The sequence below is a fragment of the Embiotoca jacksoni genome, unplaced genomic scaffold, assembly GCF_022577435.1.
Source record: "Embiotoca jacksoni isolate LCO1_2020_lvr unplaced genomic scaffold, fEmbJac1.0.p SCAF_86, whole genome shotgun sequence".
Classification (NCBI taxonomy): Eukaryota; Metazoa; Chordata; class Actinopteri; family Embiotocidae; genus Embiotoca; species Embiotoca jacksoni.
The window spans coordinates 116,937-137,625 of record NW_027185443.1 but is presented as its reverse complement, the minus strand read 5'-3'; the positions used below and the strand labels follow the sequence as shown (position 1 = coordinate 137,625).

General features: G+C 43.0%; 1 protein-coding gene across 1 annotated transcript in view; it reads right to left on the bottom strand.

Moving 5' to 3' along the window:
• The window catches only part of LOC138192446 (ankyrin repeat and BTB/POZ domain-containing protein 3-A-like), a 156,981-nt gene extending 139,300 nt beyond the window's left edge, over positions 1-17,681 (bottom strand). The window contains 1 exon segment of the mRNA XM_069139842.1: positions 16,489-17,681. Within this exon segment, the coding sequence (XP_068995943.1) occupies positions 16,489-17,353 (865 nt within the window). The 5' untranslated portion in view covers positions 17,354-17,681.
• Positions 17,682-20,689: the final 3,008 nt, after the last annotated feature.

Sequence of the window (20,689 nt, the reverse complement as noted above, 5' to 3'; positions counted from 1 at the left end):
CGATGTAGGCTTTGAAGAAAATAAAAAATTCCAATTGAGCCAACCAATCCATCTCCCAGCAGGGAAATCTCTGTTATCGCCCACAAATCACGGCTCTAACCTCCAGAATGATGTTTCTAAACACATAAATATATCACCTCTGTGTTGCACTAAAACATGGATGAGCCCGATCCTTCCTGAGGAGAACTTATGGCAGGGGCACTCCATCAGCCTCACTCTCTTCCCCCGAGAGGACAAAGGGGATTTATGCTGCCGAGAAGACACTCAAAATGATCGCAGCGTGAGAGGAGCCGGGGCGGAAACCCCTAAAAGTAAGCCGACCGAAGGCAGGATCAGAGGTCTAGGAGGGTAGTCTGGGAAATGAAGGCGTTGATCGATGTTTCCTGGGCAATTTCACGGGCGTCGACTTCCAGCAGAGAGAGAACCAGAAAAGACAGAGGACAACTGTCAACTTCAGAAAAAGACGACACTCCAAAAAGAGAAGTGTTATAGAGTCTCTTTAAAGTGTGAAGAATGGCAACTACTGAAAATAAGATGGAACGGGGACCACCACAGGTTAACAGTGTAATCAATAACCTTCTCCAGTTTCAGCTCCAGCGATCAAACATAAAATTCTGCCTTAAAAAAAAATAAATACACCAGTGTCTTTTAATCTCCTACATTTAAGTACCATTTTCTGCCGAACAATAGGCAAGAAGATATTCGACGTATTCCATCTATTGGCTTACATTCATTTTTGTATGGCATGAAAATCAATACGGGGACTCATTAAACTTAACTGGATTTGTATCATCATTGAGGCCGCTGATGCAAAATGTAAGTATCTGTAAACAATTCACCGTCTCGGACTAAAACCTTTAGTGCGAGCTACATTTGCTGGACATTTTCCAGAGCTTTCAGTCGCATCATGTTGGGTTTCACATGGATGCGTATTGATATCGCAAGTATGACATTTCTGTTCAAAGCTAAAAAAAAAAAAAACTCAAATAAAATGAAAACGTTTGGGCAAACTGCCAATTTCCAACCTTCAAACGCATTTATTATTTTGTACTATTTAATATGGGAATAATAAATGCGTCCGTTTTGCCATTGTAGAGTAGTTCATAAGGAGCATAGATAGATAATGGGTGCTCTTGAGCCTGGAGAGTACAAAACCACTCATATTCAATTTTTCACGATTTATTTAGTGGTTTTCAAAGAATTAGGTTTTCAGTAAATGGTTGAAGAAGACCGTCAAACAAACAAAAGAAATTAATACTTTGGGTCAAAAATGACTTAAAGGCGTCACTCATAAAGCGAGAATTATCTGCGGACTCTGCACTTTCCTTCCGCTCTGCGGAGCTTTGAAGCATCGTTCGGTTCATCGTTTGGTTTCTACGAGCCTTAACACGCTTTTTGGATTTCGTCTCTCGGACTCGTTTCCAGCAGCAGAAGACATTTATCTCTGGTGAAAAAGCCAAAGTACCAAACTGCAGACAAAGACAAGCTGGTGAAGCTTTTAGAGCCAAAAATATTTCCCTCAGGCACTGGTGGAGACCAAAACAGAGCTTAAAGGAGCCAAATATTGGACATACATGTATAAACTGCACACAAACAAGACTTGTGAGGAGTGATATGAAAGCCTAATGATGTCAGCAAATAGGACGAATACCAAATAATTGCATGTGTCTGAAAATCAATGCCTCCGATTCAACCGAACATCTTTCATCTTTGGGTTTTGAGCCTGCTGAACACACATCAGCTTTGGCCGTGATGTAATTGTAATGTTTTCACTTTGGAGAGGACCCTTTGATTTCTCACTATTTTTCCTGATGCTTTTTAGACTAAAGAAAAGCGTCCCTCATATTCTCTGGTGCACTGGACATTTTTTTTTTTTAATGCAAACTCACATTGACTCAGTCTGACTCACGCATTCAAACCGAGCTTCCACAGAGCAAAATGCAGGTCAGGAAGAGAGACGCTGACAACCCCCCCCCCACTCCCCCCACCCTCACCCCCCTACCTCCCTCGATGATACATTCATGGGTGAAAACAAGGCAAAAAAAAACAAAACTGCATTGTGATGACAGTAGCAGGCGGCCTCCGGGACATTATGATGGATTGTGGGTACTGATGAGATTGAGTAAGTGTTTTGGGAGTGGGGGGAAATATATGCCGCCGTGAAGCTTGAGGATTATCCACCCAGAATGAGTGGAAGCAGGAACTGCATTGTGTAGGTGTGCATTAGCATAGGTGAGCGAGTTCCCTGTTGAATAAACTTGGAATATGCATGAGTACGTATCTCTACATTTAACGGCGAGCCGCGCTCCGAAATTACAGCTTGTTAGCACATTAAGGGACTTTTTTTTTCTTCCTGCGGACCAATTTACATGTCATGAAATGATGATGATGTTGTGAGGCTGCTTTGTTCAAATCTGCTGACGGAAACAGTCCAGATATACTGCGAGTTACACCTGCAACAGGTGGCGAACGCAGCACGTCGACTGGCACCGATGAGCTGCTCGTGTTTGTGCTTTTGTGTCTTGTGAGGACCAGTTTAAGAACGGAAATGTAATAAACCCCAAATGTTGGACGGTCACATTTACATTGATGCATTCACTGTAACAGAGAGCAGGGATCGCAGAGATCATTATAGCTCGCTTCACGTGGCCTTCAGTGGCCATTAAAAACATAGGAACCATCTGTATTGTTGCCTGGAGGAGGCTAAAGTAGCTGCACTGTCGAAACTATAAATGCCCCTTTGGGAATAACTGGTGGGGATATGCATAATTTAAAAGGAAGGTCCTCACAAGTGGAGAGGAACATATTTGTTACAGTGAGAACCACATGGCGTTAAGTCCAAAATCTTTCAAATCCATTACAAGGTGTTAGTTTGGACTTTATTAGTGTTGAGTTTCAGAAGGAAAAGAGATCAAATATGGGTGTTTGTCACTGCAGCTGGCAAATACTCCCACAGGTGCAGCAATACAAACACGCCTGCGTCCAGACACCTGTCTGCACGCCCGCGGTAAGTCGGTTATTGGCACCGAAGCGGGATTTGGTAAACAGTAGACTGTGATGCAACCCGTCTCCACCGCGCTCTGCCTCTACTTGTCTTGTAACGTCGGGCGAAAGGGCCGCGGGATGACGCAAAGCAGGTTCAACCGGACCGGCGGCATAGCAGAGTCAAAAATAATAATAATAATGATAATCACCAAAAAAAATTCATGTCATTATGCAACCGTGTGAAAGCTACAGGTGGACGCATGTATTAGACACTACGTAAACAAAGGGAACCAAGCTTGGCAACTAACTGAAGGATGATTAATGGGAAAAATATGTTTCTCTCACACGCACACGCACACGCACACACACAGTTTACATTTAACCAGCTCAACTTGACTTAAAAAACAAGACTTCTAGGAAATTCATTTAGTCTCTACAGGATATTGATTTCAAAAATCCTCCATACTTCCCTTCAGGACTTCTCCTTTCTCTCTTTACCCACTTGAACCAGATCATTCAGGTGAATGATCTGTTTCGGTAAACATAACCACAAATATCATCCGTTTATCACCTCGCAGCTGATTGTTAGCGGGCCCTGAAGTGCCATCCAGCAGCATTAACGTTATTATCTCATGACATGGCCTGTAGATTCAGACATTAAAGAAATTAAATGTCATTTCCCCTTAAGGGCAGCTGAAGCGGCCACGGTTTATTTCTAAAGCCATTTTTCAGGTGAGTAACCACCATAATCATCCTTGTCACTTTGTATGAAAGCAGTGAACCCCGGGAAGGTTGAAATCAATCAAAATGCCACATTTCAAGCTAATTTCCTTACTTTCTAATACAATAAAACTGTCCACATAAAACAAAACAAAAAGAGAGAGAAAAGCAATTATTAAAAGAGGGCAAACAACCAGGTATCAAATGTCAAATAAAATATCCTCAGCGCAGGAGGAGAGCAAAAGGTTTTAAGGAGAAAATTGAGCTGGTGAGTGCAACAAGTGTGCGGTGATTCAGAGCAGAAGTTCTCCGAAGTGGCTCTCTGTTTTTAACGTCTCGCTTGTGATCATTATGAAATGCTGCTTGTCAGTGGGAGGAAGCGTTTTCCCGCCTACATGATAGCAGCCAGCAAAAAAAAAAAAAAAAAAAATTGCTCCATCTTCACACGACCTGAGTTTTGTGAGCAAACTTCACATTTTCCGGGATGCTGTAGTGCGACAGTATGTCACGGACGCCTGTTTCCACAATGAGCAGTCATTGAGAAACGGCTTATGTAACTGTGGGCTTTAAAAATCAAACAAAAAGAAGAAGAATTTTTTTTTTTTTTAAATTTAAAAATCGCGTTTGTCTTTGTCGCTACGAGCTGTGCGAGTCGGCGTTCACGCTCGTCGAGTCGGGATTAAGTGGCGGAGTCAGAAGACAAGAGGAGAAAGGAGGGCGCTCCAGTGAGGGTCTTAAAACAACAAAGGTATTCCCCTGGACTTCATTACCCACAATGCTGCGGCTCTCGACACCACTGGCCTATTTTGTGTCACTGTGGAAAGCAGATGGTTCTGCCCGGAGCGAGAGAGCCTAATTTCCCATCACCACCTGGGAGCAGGCGGAGAGTGATCCGGCGCTCGGCCCTCATTAATTAAACGCTGTAATGGCGTGCGCGTCCTGTTGGGATGAAACACGCCACGCTGAAACCCCGTGGCTCGGGGAACAGGAGGACATGGACACCGGCAGGAAGCTCTATTTATCTCTGTCCGTTTCAGAAATAACAAACGACACTCTCCCCTTTGCTCTGCTTCTCTTGTTACTTTCTGACGACTACAGATGTGTCTGGATTTAAGCGTTTTCCTTAAATCCACCTGATTTTCAATGGAGTTTGGTGCGGTGAGGTGAACAGGAAAACAAATTCACAAACAATCGCACGAACGCGACAAACACGCTCCGCGCTTCTTCTTCAGTCATTCAGGGAGTAAATATTTTGACATTAATGCGAACCTTTTTCTGATGTAAACGCAGTAAAACGACAAACGAAGGCAGACGTGTTACAAAAAGATAAAGGTGTGAGCTTGAGTCAGAGTTGAGTCATAAATCTCAGCTTCACACAAACAAAAAAAAATACTTTAAACGTTACTGACTCGCGACTTGATCTTTACATACTGAATAAATGATACAGCATCTCTGAGCACAATATTAAAACATAATGCTATAAATCAGACTACCTACATTTAATCAAGCCAGCATTAAGAAATTAGAGCAGATGGAAATGTACAACTGCGACTTATTCAAGATGTTTATTGGGACTTAATTGCCAAGAACGCAGACTTACTGTTGTCATACAAAACAAGGACTTTGTCGCACTTCTGTAAAAATCACCACGAAAAGGTTCGTCCCAATAAGTCGTGTTCCAATATTGTGCATGAAATAAATCGCAATTATTGTATGACAATCATCAGCTAAAATATCGCGGCCGCGACAAGTTGTGTTCGTTTCAATCACATCAACAGAAGAAAGAAGAGAACAGAGCGGCGTAGCCACCTGTGAGAGCAAATACTCATTAGCAGCAGGACTGTAGCAAATGGTGATTTAAATTGTCTATTAATCTGCTTGGCTTTTTGTTTTTTAATTCATCACTTAGTAAAAGTTTGTCCAATTTCAATATCCGACTTTATAAATGAGAGAATGACGCCAACTCTTTATGTTTGTGAAGCTGGAACTCACAAATGTTGGTCATTTTTGAGTACATTTGATAAATCAACAGTTAATTATTGATCAACCTTATAGTTAACTACTTGTGGTCTATATTTATTTTTGTTCAAACAGCTGGCATTGCTGCTTTCCGCCCGTATAAACTTGAAGACTCACACTGTATATTTAGAAGCTCCTCTTGGTCCATGACTTACAAGTATTACGCAAGCACTACACTGCAAGGCAGGCGCAGTTCCTCAGTAAGCCCGTGGATAAAACTGTGTAAGGGAGGTTTCGGCTCCACCGGCCACCAGCTGACAGACATCATCTGTGAGGTTATTTTATTTTTATTTTTTTTATTTTTTTTTATGAAATCATCCAATCAGTAGCATTCAGCTTTTAATCTCTTTTTGATCCTTTAAAGCCAACTTACTGCAGCTCATCCATGCTTAAATGAAAGACAAACAAAAGCAAACAAAAAAAGGTTCCTGCCCTTTTGTTTGGCATTTCATGTCATTGTGAAGTTTGAAATTTGAAACACGCCAATTGCAAAGTGGTCTCTATAAATGCGGACGGTCATGAGAAAGCCATGTGAAAAACCGTCCTCGGTGATTCGCGCAAAGCCTTTAATCACCTCTGCTCGAACACGAGGGACCGACCAGAGGAAGCCAAGTAATCATGTTACAGTTGGGAGTAATCTATGCTTATCGAGGCTGCTGGAAGACGTCAGGTAACTATGAGTGTTCACATTGAACAAAAATGTGACCCGCCACCGGCAGCAGCCGTCCAGCCCTGCAGGAAGGCGCCGACACGCACACACAAAAAAAGCTTCAAACCTGCTGAGGTCAACTGAAGAAACTCTGAACCACCACAAGCGAAAAAAACATAAAAGTCTTGCAGTGTAAAGGAGAGACACATCAAAGACTTCCTGTACGCGAAGGAAGTTCTCATAAAATTTACAGGAAATCTGGTCGACGGGAGAAGAAGAAAAAGAAGAAGAAGTGTCAGCTTACGGAATAAAAAGGGCGCAGACTGGTACAAGAGGAGGAGGGTTGAGATACCGCTGTCCGGGTTCTGGTCCAGAAACCTTGTGAAGCTGATTTTGTCTTTGAAACCCTCAAGAACATGTTTAATTCTTTCAGTAAAACGGCTGCATTGAGTCACAGAACCAAGTGGAGCAAAGACGAGCTCGGACATCGAGTCTTTGTTCGTAAGCGGCTGTAGAAGCAGGTTCGTTTTTTCTTTTTTTTTGCACGACTTCAACTAGCGCCGAGGTGCACGGAGAAGGATAACGAAACTACAGGAGGTGCAAACTCCAGCACAGGGAGACTGGGTGTCCCCACTTCATGTAGGACTGCACATCACTGTTGTGCCTGGTCCCACGCTGTCAGACCAGGTTTTGATTGGCTTCAGTTTTCGAAAGTCAGAACTGCAGGAAAGACGCTTTTCTCAAAGTCTGTAAATGCGGCGGCAACAAAGGCGTTCCCACTGAAACCTAAAGGTGAGTGCAGGAAATCAGAAGCTGAAAGAACTCCCAGTCACACAGGTCGGCAGACTGTGGCGCCGCAAAGGACCGTTTACTGTGAAACCTTAGCTTCCACTCACGCTCACTGTATTTACTCAGCGTGGGAGTTGGATGGAGCTTCTCTCAGCGTGGGTAACGTGTCCCACATTGTCCCACATTGTCCCACATTGTCCCACACAAACATACTACGTTGATTCCCATTTGGTTTGTTGGTATCTGGTCACAACGTTAACGCAAGACCAGCAGGTTTGGGCTTTTTGGCTTTATCCCGGTCGACTGGGTTTGTGGGCAACACGGAGCTATGACACGCTTTATGGAAGTACTCGGATATTAGTCAGTCGGTGCCGTGCGACTGGGGCTGAGCATCGTCCAAACGTTTTGATACCGGTACCAATACCACTTCTTGAGCAATGCTTTTTTTTTTTTTTCCAATAAAAATGTTGTAAAATAAAAACATTTTGGTTCAAGTCTTTAGTTTTCATGCAGTTTAGAAGGGGAAGAGTGTAACTGAGTTTGTTTTTTTTCTGAAGCTACAAGTTTGCAAAGAAGCTATCGCTAATTAATGTGAAGTAACTCAGAGCAGTAAAAAAAAAAAAAAAGAGTTTGAAACGAGTGACATAATGTGCTCTAATGTCAGATTTACTTATCGAAGTTGAAAACCGAATGATTTTATTTGATCTCCGTGAGCCTCCCAAGTAAATACCGCGTATCGTAAACGCTGCTGCTCACTGACGAGATTCACTTCTGTGTAAAAGTAACAAAAGGTACGGTAGGTACTGAAATTTGGTACCGAATGGGAGGGATTTTTTTTTCTTTCGAAAGAATGTAACGAGGAAGAGCGGTCGGAGCCACAAAACTATCAAAGTTCAACACCGAGCTCCTACATACGAGACAGAGGCTTCAAAAACACGTCCCAAAAAAAAAAAAAAACAGTTTGATCCTCTTCTAGAAGGTAGCAAAGCCACACAATCAGAAAAAGTGATGAGAATTTAAAAAATTCATCTCAACTGCGGGGGAAGGAGGACGGCAGCCGAGAGACACGCATCTTTCGCTTTCCTTCATTTTGAAGTGCGGTCTGCAGAGAGGCTGCAGAGCAGTCGCACAAATGTCGACAGGAAATTGTGTATTTGTTTCCAATTCAAATGCATTTCTCCTCGCACACAAACAACCTCCGAGAGTCCGTATTAAGTGCGTGGAGTAATATCAGCGGGAGGATAATAAGCACGGGAGGCGAGGCGGTGACTGATGCCTGCTGCTTTTAAAAACAACTCGCACGGTGCCGGAACAATGGAAGTCATCTGCCCAGCTGCATAATTCAACAGCACGAGGGCGGGGTTGTGATAAATACCCAAACCCAGCATGAATATGTTGTTGAAGTGATATGATTGCATGCAACAATGCATAATTGTTTCCCGACAACTGATTTAATCAAACATTAGAATTCAAGAGGGCAATCAGGGCCGATTTTTTTTTGTTGTTTTATTTGTTTGTTTATTTGTTTCCCCCCTCTCTTTCTGTGGTCGCACAGAGATCCTGTATTTATTTTTTTTGGCAACACGTCTCAGACGGCCACACACAGCCCTGACTGATAGTCTACCACTTGTGAATTAAGAAGCAATCAAAACAAAAACAGAAACCTCCCAGAAAGACAAAAAGCAATCTCTGACTCAATAAATGGATGTCAGAGGGTGTGATTCTTTTCGCACCGACATCCTCATTTCCCGTCTAAGGATGACATCAGCGGTACAGAAAACGTTTCACAAGCGGTCAATAGCTTGACTCACAGAATGACGTCCGAGTTCTAACAACCGGTCGATTGGCCTCACTCGCAGCCCTGTTTTTCCTCAGAAGAACTTCTGTGTTAGTTGCCGATTAAGAATTCCGGCGACGGCTCGAGTGCAGCTGGGAATTATTCTGCAAATATTATCATGCTCGGATTGTTTTCTAAAAGCGCAGAGAGTCTCGAGAGACCACACAAAATTTTTTTTTTTAAATGTTCGCGCTTAGAAAGTGCGACGAGACGCATCAGAGAAGAAGAACCACCAAAGACCGAGGAACAGGAAACCTTCAGACACTCGACACGGAGGGGAACTTGCAGCACAGCTGACGAGTCATAATGTGGTTTTTCACCCGCAGATGCGAAGCGACTGATTTCAATCTTGCGGCATATCGCAGCAGCTCGATAAAGTCCCCGCTTTGATTCTCACCTCTGCTGCACGTTGTGCTGATCTTTACAGGAAGTTTCTTTTAAAGTGGCGTTTAAAAGAAAAAAAATGAACTGCAGTGTGAAGTTCAATATTTTCAAAGCAGTTTTTCAAAAGGAAAAAAAAGTCAAAACTATGTTTTTCATCTGATTTGGCTGAACTGACCGTTTAAAGTCATGAAACATTCTAGTTAGAGGCTGAACCCTAATTCATACACATCTAAAACATTTGAAATGCAGCAGAAAGGGGGGAAAAAAACAAAAGAGAGATCGTCTATGATGTTGAATTAAAAGCGAAATCCAATTTTGAATCCAAGTAAACATGTTTCTTCTGTGGTTTGGGTGAACTCTTGTGCATGTTATGTTAACATCCTCTGGCCTCGCTTATAAACAATTTAGAGCGGAAAATAAGCTGCAAAGTTCTTCTTTTTTTTTCTTTCTAGAAATACAGTACTAAAAGAAAATTACAAATTGTTACTGAAGTTCAAATTAAAGCAGACGCAACGTCAGAAAAAACAAAACGAACAAAAAAAAAAAGGCTGCCGATGTTCACTGCTTTGGATCCCTACAGGATGTAAGTGCTGAATTAAGTGTTTGCACTGTTGACAGATAACATCAAATTACACAGTTTGTTCTGACAGCTGCTGTCACAAATTGTCTCAACATCAAAGACGCCCGGCGCGTCTCCACACTTCCAGGATTCATCTCACTGTGCCATCAGTTGGATGTTTGTCAAAACTTGGACTGTACAATTAGGTCATTTTGACATGATGCCATTGTTTGCTCTGATTTCTTCCTCTACTCCCTGAGGTGTGTGTGTGTGTGTGTGTGTGTGTGTGTGTGTGTGTGAGGTGAGCTCATCAAACACATAACTCCAAAACCAACAGCCCACCTGTTGTACAGACATCGCACTCACAGCAAAGGTCAAAGGTCAACACGGGGAGCTGCTCTACACACAAGTCTTTCTACATGACCGTGAACTGGGTCTGAAAAAGCTGCGACGTCACGATCATTTCTTACATGAGAAACCAAAACACAAAAAATGAATGTGTGTGTGTGTGTGTGCGTGTGTGTGTGTGTGTGCGTGCCCGTTCTTATTATAGCGATGATTCAGCCTCGATTCAACACCATAAACAACAGCCACAACATGGAAAACACATTCCTCACGCCCCAGTTAGTGCAATACAAATATTAGTCAGAGCCGATATAGATATGTCAAACAGAGAATCTGCATTCAAAGTGTCTTATTATCAGGTATGTTATCTCCACTCACCTTATTTCGTACGTTCTAGAAAAATAGCTGGGAAGTGACTATTCTTTGTTACGAGGGTCAGAAAACGTCCCTAAATGAGACGGAGTGGGAAATGGGGCTAAATCTTTCTCATTACGGTCCAGTGGCTATAATATTATTTGATCGTAATGATCAGAAAAGTCCGATAGAAGTAACTAGCTCTCACAAAATAGATATCTTTTATAAAACTGTATGCTTGGCGCCACATCTCAAAATGCAGCTAATGCGAATTTATTTCACGACAAGGCACAAAGTGAAACTGAAACTCTATATTCCTGCGTCATTTTAAAGTAAATGCAGAACGTTATGAGACACGCAATACTGGTGGTTAAAGAAAAAAAACAAAAAACGCTTTACGCTTTTGAACTTTGGTTATTTTCCCCCAAAACATTTGTTGGCTGATGAGTAACAGAATATGGCTGTATAGAAATGTCAAAGTAGAAACAATGCAGAGCAATATGCTGTCAAGATGATTTCAGACCTCATTTATAACTGTTTTAAGGGTAAAATGTCCCAGTTTACTGATTCTTGTGCTTTTAAACGAAGGCAGCTATGTTGAGGGAGTGTTAAAAAAAAAAAAAAAAAAGTTCAAGTATTGACTACAAAGACAAAGGACTTGCTTTGAGTCCACAGGTCTAAATGTCTCTCGGACATTTTTATCTCGGCCACACAGACCGGATCAGATCAAACGCCGCCATGGACCCGCAAGCAACTTGGTATTAAAAAAAAAAAAAAAAAAAATGAATGAGAGGAATTATCATCTTTGTTCTTTCTGCAGCTCCCTGGTGTTTTCCCATTGCTAATTCCTAATCTTAATGACTAGCAGATAAGCACGAGTGTTAATTAAAGAGAGCTGCATGGTAATTATATCTCAGAGGGACCTGAGCCAGTGCCCCCTTCTGCACCAGCTCCTCCAGCTGACACTCCAGCCCGTTTTTTGTTTTTTGTTTTTTTTCCCTCCTCCCTCACAGCATCAGGCATTCGACGCTCTCACTCGCTCTTCTTATTATCTCATCCTGACCCAGTGCATTCACCTACTTTCTGAAAAATGGAAGGAGGATCCACGCTCCAATGACATGGAAGTAATAAGAAAAAAAACAAAAAAAAAAACACTTTGAGATATATATATATATATATATATATATATATACACACGAGTGTTTGGAATCGCAGGGGAGCACATGAAATCAAAGCCAATATTTTCATACGAGAAATGGATGCGGTCTCATAAAAATACACCTTGAAAACAACTTCGCCAGAACTTCATAAATCACCGAGCGCTGCTGGAGAGGTGTGGGGGAGCGAGCCTTTTGCTCTTATGAAATTACTGTGACATCAAAATCCATCACAACCGGCAGCTCCTCACACCTCGACCAGAAAGACAGCAATCTGTCAGCTCATCTGCGACTCCCCACCCTCCTCTTCCTCCTCTTCCTCCTCCAAGAAGAAGGACAGGCGGATAATAACAACAGAATGGACAACAAAAGGCTTTGCCAGAATCATGTGGTTATGAGTTGAGCTTATTAAAAAAAAAAACAGTGGAAAACAAATATGCAAACACCCCCCCCCCCCCCCCGCCCACCACCACCACCACCACCAGCAGCAGAAAACACAATAAAATATGGTGTGAAAGACAGACAGTGAACAAGGAGGGTGAGGAGGCGCCCCTGCTGCTAATTTAATAGACCGACTATAGCGGGCTATGCAATTCCATTATGTTGTGTCATCTGTCCCGCGGAGGTTGGATCGGTTCCTTGGGGGAAGGTCACGGACAAACGACAGATATAATCAGATACAATCGAGTCATTTGGGAATCCTAATTTAAACGCCAGCCCGGCAGTTTTCAAAAACTGATGAGTGCGCTGTTTGTTTTTCCCACGTCGGTTGTCATTAGACGGTCTAACATGACTGGCAGGGTGGCACCGTTAAAAGATTTGACATGCAATAATTGTGCCAAATGCTCATCTAAGTGCACCAAAGTCAATATGTGAAAGAACTTTTTTTTTTTAAAAAGAATGCTTCCCTGGAAAGTTGATTATTGCAAACTAATGCAGCAGCGGGTCTGTGGTCTGACATCCTCACACAGAAAGTAATGAATGGGGCTGTTTTTGGTGCCCATGAAATGCTGCCAGTGTGTGTGTGTGTGTGTGTGTGTGTGTGTGTGTGTGTGTGTGTGTGCCCTTAAAAGCCTGTCTACACAGGTATTGGGCAACATTTGTCAAAATTTCAAATTCAAATTTTTGCCACCTACAGTTACTTTCAACAGGACAAAACTGCCCTCGAGTTTCAGTCGCCCTTCTCACATGAACTTTATCCACATAGCTGCAGCCTTGAGTGTATTTTAAGTCTATTTTCTTGCATTTCATGGGCTGAACTACAGTGACTGTGTAAGGGGCTGTGAGTGCTGCCAAAATGAAACCCAAAAACGCACACATGTAACAGTTCAGGTCAGCGCTAAAGTGGCTTTAATTGATATTTTGAAAAATTAATGTGAAAGGCTTTTCTTGTTGTGATGACGTTACAGAGAATTAGCAGAATTTGTTGCCTTACTCGGCTTTAGAGAGATTTACAGCAAGTTTTTGGATCTCCGGTTGCAACTTTTTCGGTCGGCTCTCGTCGTGGCGAGCAGCTGTATTCAGAAAAAGGGGTCTAAAAACAGCTATTAGTTACGCGCTCGGGCTCAAACAACAGACGGACGCAGTTATCAACAAGGTACTGGACACAGAAGAGCATTTCGCCGCCAAAAAAACGGAGACAGTTCCCTCAGGAGTTGGTGGAGACCAAAAACGGAGCTAAAAGAGGGCGTAGTCGTCTCAGAAACAAAGAAGTCGTGACTCATTTCTGCGATTGGCCATCTGAGTCACTTCTGATCAGAAAACCACCACAAAAACATCAATGAAGGCAACAAACCTATTGGTCACATCAGCAAGAATGTGTTTTCCTTTTTGCTTCATCATCTCCTCCCTTGACAGTCAACTATATTCTAGGTGGGACTTGTTTCAGAACAAGCAAATCAAAATGAAAGACGTGAGCAGCTTCAACCTCCCAAAAGGTTTTTCTTTTCCAATCCGCTCATGCACTCTTGCCTTTTTCCCTTTCAATATTAGAAACCCTGCAGAGATTCAGAAAGTCCAGGTTGGAACTGCAGCGTCTACGTCTGGAAGCAAAGGCGGCGAAGAAACGCTTCAATATGGCCGTGCTCATTAGTCAGCGCGAAGAGGGGCTGTCGCGTTCGGTCAGTGGGAGTGCAGAGACGCGTGGATTCAGTCGTTACGTGCCGAGCGGCTGCTTTTGTTCCTCAGGTGAATTTTTAGACAAGAGACCCGAGGTTTCAGCACCAGAAGGGCTACCCTGCTCCCGCCCACCTGCGTCTATATATATATATAGCCTCATTTCAGCCAGCAAAACTACACGAAAGATGGAATTACAGGCACCTGAGTGGATGATAGAATAATACGTGATGAAGGGTGGGTCATTATTTGGCCTCAGGTCTTTAAATTCAATAAAAAAATTTTAAAAAAAGACTCCTCTTTAAGTGTAGCCAGGTCCTGTCAAAAAATTTTAAATTAAAAGTTCAGCTTCATCTAATGTTTGATAAGTAGGTCAGGGAAAAAAAGAAACAGCATTTTTTTTTTTTTAAATCCTCACGTTTTTGCCTTCTTAAGCATCTCCGAATGACATGCTGCTTTTTTGTGTGAGTGCAAAATTGTAGCCTCCTCTGCACCATCAGGATATGATGCGCTCTACGGAGGAGGAGGAGGAGGAGGAGGAAGAGGAGGAGGAGGAAAAGGAGGAGGAGGAGGGGGAGAGAGAAGTAACCTGCTGCTCAGCTACATTTTAAAGACATATAGTAGTCGTGTACAAGGTCAAATATCGACGTCAAATAAGAGGATGAACGAGGGAGTCTGTTAAGATCAACTGTAACCCAGTTAACTGATAGGCAGAACAACTAATCTGCAACGCTTCTAATCCGGAGGATTTACTTTTTTGATTGAATATCTTTGGGATTGGTCACTTAAACATAAAAACATGATACAACACGATGTCCCTGGCTGCATGTCTCTAGTCTACGATTGCCGTCCCCACCGACCGTTTTCTATGCTGCTCTTTTCTCTCTGCGCTCTCCCCTCGCGCCCCAACCTGGGTGAATTGAATAGAACTTTATAAATCAAAAAGGTGACTCAATTAATCGAGAGGCAGATTAACCGATAAGGAAAATAGGAAGCTAATTTCCACTCGAGTTCAATTTCAGTGTTTCTGCTGTCACTTCTTTAGGACTGCAACTAAAGATTATTTTCCTTATCAAGTCATCTACCCGTTATTTGCTCATTTAACTAACTTAGTCTTATAAAAGTCATCAAACCACAGTCCAAAATTCAAGAAAATTCACATTTTGCTCAAAATTGGCATCCAAATTTAGTTGTAGATGTTGTTGTTTTTTCCCCCTGTCAATCGACTAATTGTTTTATCCCTAAAGTCCTTCTTTACATTGAAATGTATTGAGGTGAAATGATATGGACCAAGATGGGCTGGATTTAGAGAAAAGAACCCGTTACAGAAACCCGGCGTCACTGACAAGGATTTTTAGATTGCATCGCATCACCGAGAGCTGTTTCAGATAAAATTTTTTCTTCAGGCTTCATCTGGAACAATCTTTTCTGCTGCTATTACAGACCAATCATCCACAAGATACGTGTGCAAAAAAAAAAATAATACTTGCAAATCACGCTGCAACAACCAGCGACAGAGTTGCAATATGATTCAACATCACGTGGTCCAAGTTTGGATCATTTCAAGCCCCTTCTAGTTTGTAGTTTTCAGCCAACTCATTCGGGGCTGAGGGGGGACCAGGCCCACACTTGACAGGTTACACCTTCTGCAGTGAGACAGTAGCATTACCAACAAGGCCAAAGCACACTATAAAAACAAAACCTGCTTGTGCAAAAAAATATAAATAAGTACAAAAAATCAGGGCGGGCACACATCACAATGCACACGCGCCTCCCAAAACTCTGTCACAAACACTCATTAACGGTCATGGCTCTCGCGTCAGCATGACAACACAATAGCTTCAAAGAAAGAGAAGTTGGGAGCTTGTTTGATCTGTTTTTTGTTTTTTCCAAACCATAAATACCTGTTCTGACAGTTGCTGCTGCTACTTTGATAACTGAGATACAGGCAGTTCCTGTTTCAGAGGTGGGGCCTGGAGGTCTGAGCTCAGGGTGATAAATATTCAAGAAACTGTCAAGTCCTTTTGTTTTGGGGCTGGAATCCCACAGCAATATATAAGCAGCGGTTATTCCATCACTATAATTACACAGTTTATAGTCATGTTACTTCTCCAAGCGGGCTACACCTTGCTGGTGATCAACGACTGTCCATCCATACAGCTTTGTTGTCCTCAAAACAAAACATGAACAGAAGTTGCAAGGAAGATATAGCCTGCTGTGTGTGTGTGTGTGTGTGTGTGTGTGTGTGTGTGTGTGTGTGTGTGTGTGTGTGTGTTTGATTTGGAAAAGAGAATTGAGTTTTCCCAGATCAAGCCTCATCCTCCCAGTTGAGTCACCACTCTGCCTTGTGTTAAAGATACAGCCACTTGTTTCTAGAGATTTCCTGAAGCAATTCAGGAAGTGCTGCTTTCCTTGTTTCAGAGAGAAAAACCGAGTATGATTTGACTTTATCATGATACCAGAAGCCCCCAGCATGCACAGAAACCACAAAGGTGACAATCATATTACAATAAATAAGCACTGCATGTCAAGAATTTCTTAATTTTTTTTTTGGCTTTTTTTTTTTTTTGCTTACCACTTGAATTCTTGCCGCATATGAGGTGTTGGGAGGGCTGCAGCAGCCCCCAGATCTCCGAGTCGTTGCTGATGGCTTGCTCCAGTGACTCCAGCGTAAACTTGGGGACCCCGTTGTCCCTCTCCACCAGCGCGCTGCGCAGGACGCGGCTGAACACCTCTCTGAACAGGCTCTCCATGCAGGCAGTGAGGTATATGGCAGCGTGCTCGTGGATCCTGAGAGCCACCCGACTATCCACCATCCACCTGAAGAACTTCCCCACGGAGAAGACCAGCCCGCAGCGCGCCGACTTGCCCCGGCTGAACTTGTCCCCGGTGCTCATGTTGTAGAGGGACAGGGCGCTCAGAGCCGCCGCGATGCAGTTGACGGAGATGGTCCACGATAGCACCACTTTGATGGCGCTCTGGATCTCGTACTTGGTGCACTTGGCGTAGCGCAGGCCGAGCCGCTGCGCCTCCCGGGCCACCCTGACCAGCGCGCGGCTGATGAGCGCCGAGAGTCGTGCCAGCACCTCCGGAGGCGGGTCGCCCACCATCAGCTCCTCGTCTTTCCTCAGTGCGCCCTCCACCTCGCCGAGGCTCCATGGCACGTCCTCCAGCTCGGGCAGCTTGGCGCACTGACCCGACCACTCCAGTATCTCCGTGTCCTCCGCCAGGACGGTGTTGACTGTGTCCAAACTGTTCTGTCTACTGTGCATGGATTCCGTCAGATGCCAGCAGTTGCCCCCATGCGAGAAGGACTGATGCGTGTCGGAGCAGCACAGCGACACGCTGGACGACCTGACCGAGTCCGCGGCTCCACCATAACCAGAATCAAGCGTTAAATCCTCCAGCGTCCTCACTACTGTCTTACCCTTGCCTGCCATAACTGCACCGCATACTGTTGGGTATGCTTGGTCTCTCAATTAAATGCCACAAACTCGTCTTTTGGTGCCTTTTCCCTCCGTCGCTCGTCCGGTGATTTCAGTATATCCCCCGCAGTTTAAACAGTGGAACGACAGAAGCGAACATCTGCTTTTGTCCTCCTCGAAGTGGCTGAACGTCTTCGCTCTTCTCCTGTCCACAACTTCATCAGCGTAACCCGAGAGCGCACGAACCCTCCGCGCTCACTGCAACAGTGTGCGCAGCGCCAGGCAGGACCGTGGCGAAGAGGAGGAGCCTGGAGACCCCGCGGGCTGAAACGAGCCAATCAGCATCATCCATCAGCTGTGACTGACGGAGACAAACTACCTGCTGGTCTCTCAGCAGAGGATACCTGCGCTGGTGGAACATACCGGCGCGAATGGAGATATACGAAACGTAAGCTGCTGCTCTAAACCCATCTGTTATTTGGAGTGGCGTCGCTGCAGCGTCGTGTCACAGCTGCAGTGTCGTGTCACGGCAGAGTCAGGACAAGAGGAGGATTCCCACCGAGAGAACACATGGTGAAAATGCTTTACAATATCATGCAGAAATATGGAGAGTGCCCAACATAAGAGCTGCATTAAAAAACAACCTTTTTTATGTGTTTGTTGTTGTTGATGAAACTCACTGTAGAGGAGGATTAACGTTGAGGAGGGGACATTTTCTTGTCGATCAAATTTTATTTTTTTTTCCAGCTAACTAGAGGTCATGCACTTGTTTTCTCTCCTTTCATGTATTCCTATATCCCTGATTATAACAATTGCAGTTCTAGTGGGTAATTAAATGTTGCACCTGTCTGAAAAAGCAGCTTTCTGAGCGTTTTAATTGAAAATAGATGAATTTTATTCACAGTCTGTTCCCCGTTAGGACTCCCTCCACCCACCAGAGGTCCCCAGCCTCCCTCTCTCCGTGTCCAGTCTCCTCTCTGCCACGCCCACCTCACCTGTTGCCAATTCCTCAATCCGCACACCTGCAGCCACTCGTGCCAACCAGCCTCTGACTGACAGGGTCTAAGTTTTTGTCTTTTTTGACACCTTTTAAATCACTTCTTAAAACATATCTTTTTATAATCGGATTTTGTTATTTTCAAGGATGCACCTGTTTTATTATTACTTTTGTCCTTTGTTTTTGTTTATGTATTATTTGCCTGATTTTATTCACCTCATAACTGCCATGGTCTGGTAAAACCATGTAAAGCACTTACTTTGTTTTACAAAGTGCTGTATAAATATAGTTTATTGTTAGGTTTCCTACTGACCCCTGTCTGAACTTTGACCTCTTCCTTACCCTCCGTATTATATTGTCTTTCAAATAGATGAAATTCACCGAGTCCTGCAGTGACAAGCTGTTGTTGTGGTTGGTTTTTTTTTTTGGGGGGGGGGAGGGTTGTTTTTGGCAAGTTTTCCACCAAAGTTCGTGAGAAGTGAAACTAAGTCTGCAGCAGAAGTCGTTTTCACGAGGAACACCACAATCCTTAATGCCTGATCCTTATAAATATTTAACTGTTCAGAGTACATCGCCCAGAGCTTTCTCCGATCACAGATATTTCTCACATCCAGCGATAACACGGATAACACCGCCCTTATTTTAAGGTTTAGCACCACTTTATCACAGTGTTATTGAACCATCCACTCTCCATAATACAACATTTCTTTTTGCCGGGCCATGAAAACAAAGAGAGAGCGAGCAGAATTGTGAGGACGTGCTGAGAGGAACAGTTGGTGGAATGATGATTCATCCGTTCTGCCGGGGCTGCTCCTTGTACGTCTTAGCTGGACCAACCATCTGTCCACGCTGCCTGCCATGCCGGAGGCCCTTTTCATATTTTCTTAGCATGACACTGCATCGCTCATACCAGAACTGAAAAAAAAAAAAAAAAAAAAAAAAAAATTTTTTTTTTTACTACACTGGAAATTTCAGGGCATGTGGGGTGAGGGAGAAGTGATTGACAGGGAAATGTGTAAAAACAAATCATGCCAGTGTTCTCCTGTCATTGTGGGGCTGGCAAATGCTACACAATAACACTACCAACACGTGTTATAAACATTTTTTTAAAAAGTATTTCACTTTGTCACGAGCCTCCGCAGAAACATAGTGGGCCCCTGAATGCTGTAAGATAATTACAGATAAGGACCAATGTGGGTTGAGTGAATGCTGAATTATTTAGCTGTCAGCAAATATTGTGACGCTGCAGCTGATGACAGAGAAATGTGACGAGAATATACATTTTTACATGAATTCCATCAAGAAAAACAGTACCTTTTTTATATATATATATATATCTTATCATAACAATGTTATTTGCATAAAGCAGTCTTTAAATACACATTATAGAAATAGTTTTTTTTTTTTTTTCTGTAGGCTGAAGCCACCATTAGCACATCTCTTCCTCCAGTCTGTGACGGTAACCGGGTTCTTCCCCGTGCAGTCTGCCACAGGCTCTTGATGCAATGCAGCAGATCTTGCTGACTAACTCAGGTGAGCGTGGTGGAGGTGGGCAGCTGTCAGCTGCGTCTCTACGTGCACCGCGCTGCTCCAGAGCTTGTCCTCTCTTATTAAGCTTTGGTTGCCTGGTAACAGCAAAATTATCATGATTTTCTTTTCCCCTGCAAGATGATAGAATATTAGCTTTTTAGCCAGCAGAAGAAATAGTATAATGTAAACATGTTTCCTCAGTCAGGCTGTACAGTCACGTTTGTTGTTTGGTAATTTATTCAATCGTGTGCTTTTATATTTTCCCCTTGCTTTGTGCCTTATACTGTGTTATGTCTATACATTAGGCTGTAAAACCCCTTTATTGTTTTAATATTGTGTATGCTCTAATTTGGTCTGAATTGCCTGTATTGTTAAAAAATAAATTGATATTTCTCAAATTTGACTGTACATGTAATAATAATACAAGCAAATTAGCCTATATATGATTTTATATATATAGAGCTATATATGAGATAGCCTTTATGACAGTATGGGAAGAGTAAAAGAAAAAAAGGGCAGCATCATGTGAGAACTTCTCATTATCCTGTTTGTATGTAGATTGTCAATCAGGCAAAGGAGGACGTGAGTGGCACGATGTTACACTCCCTCCTAGTGGACAGTATAAGGTACTACAACTGGCCAAGACAACATTTTCTATCTTGCATAATTACAAGCCATTTTATGTAAGAGTATTGTGACGCATTTCTTTCTTTTTCTCGATATGAATACGGGGTAATAATATGTATATCATATAATGATACGATGGTATGTATGTGTATTACTACACTTATTTGTAACAGCAACTCCAGTTAATTTGTTTGGTA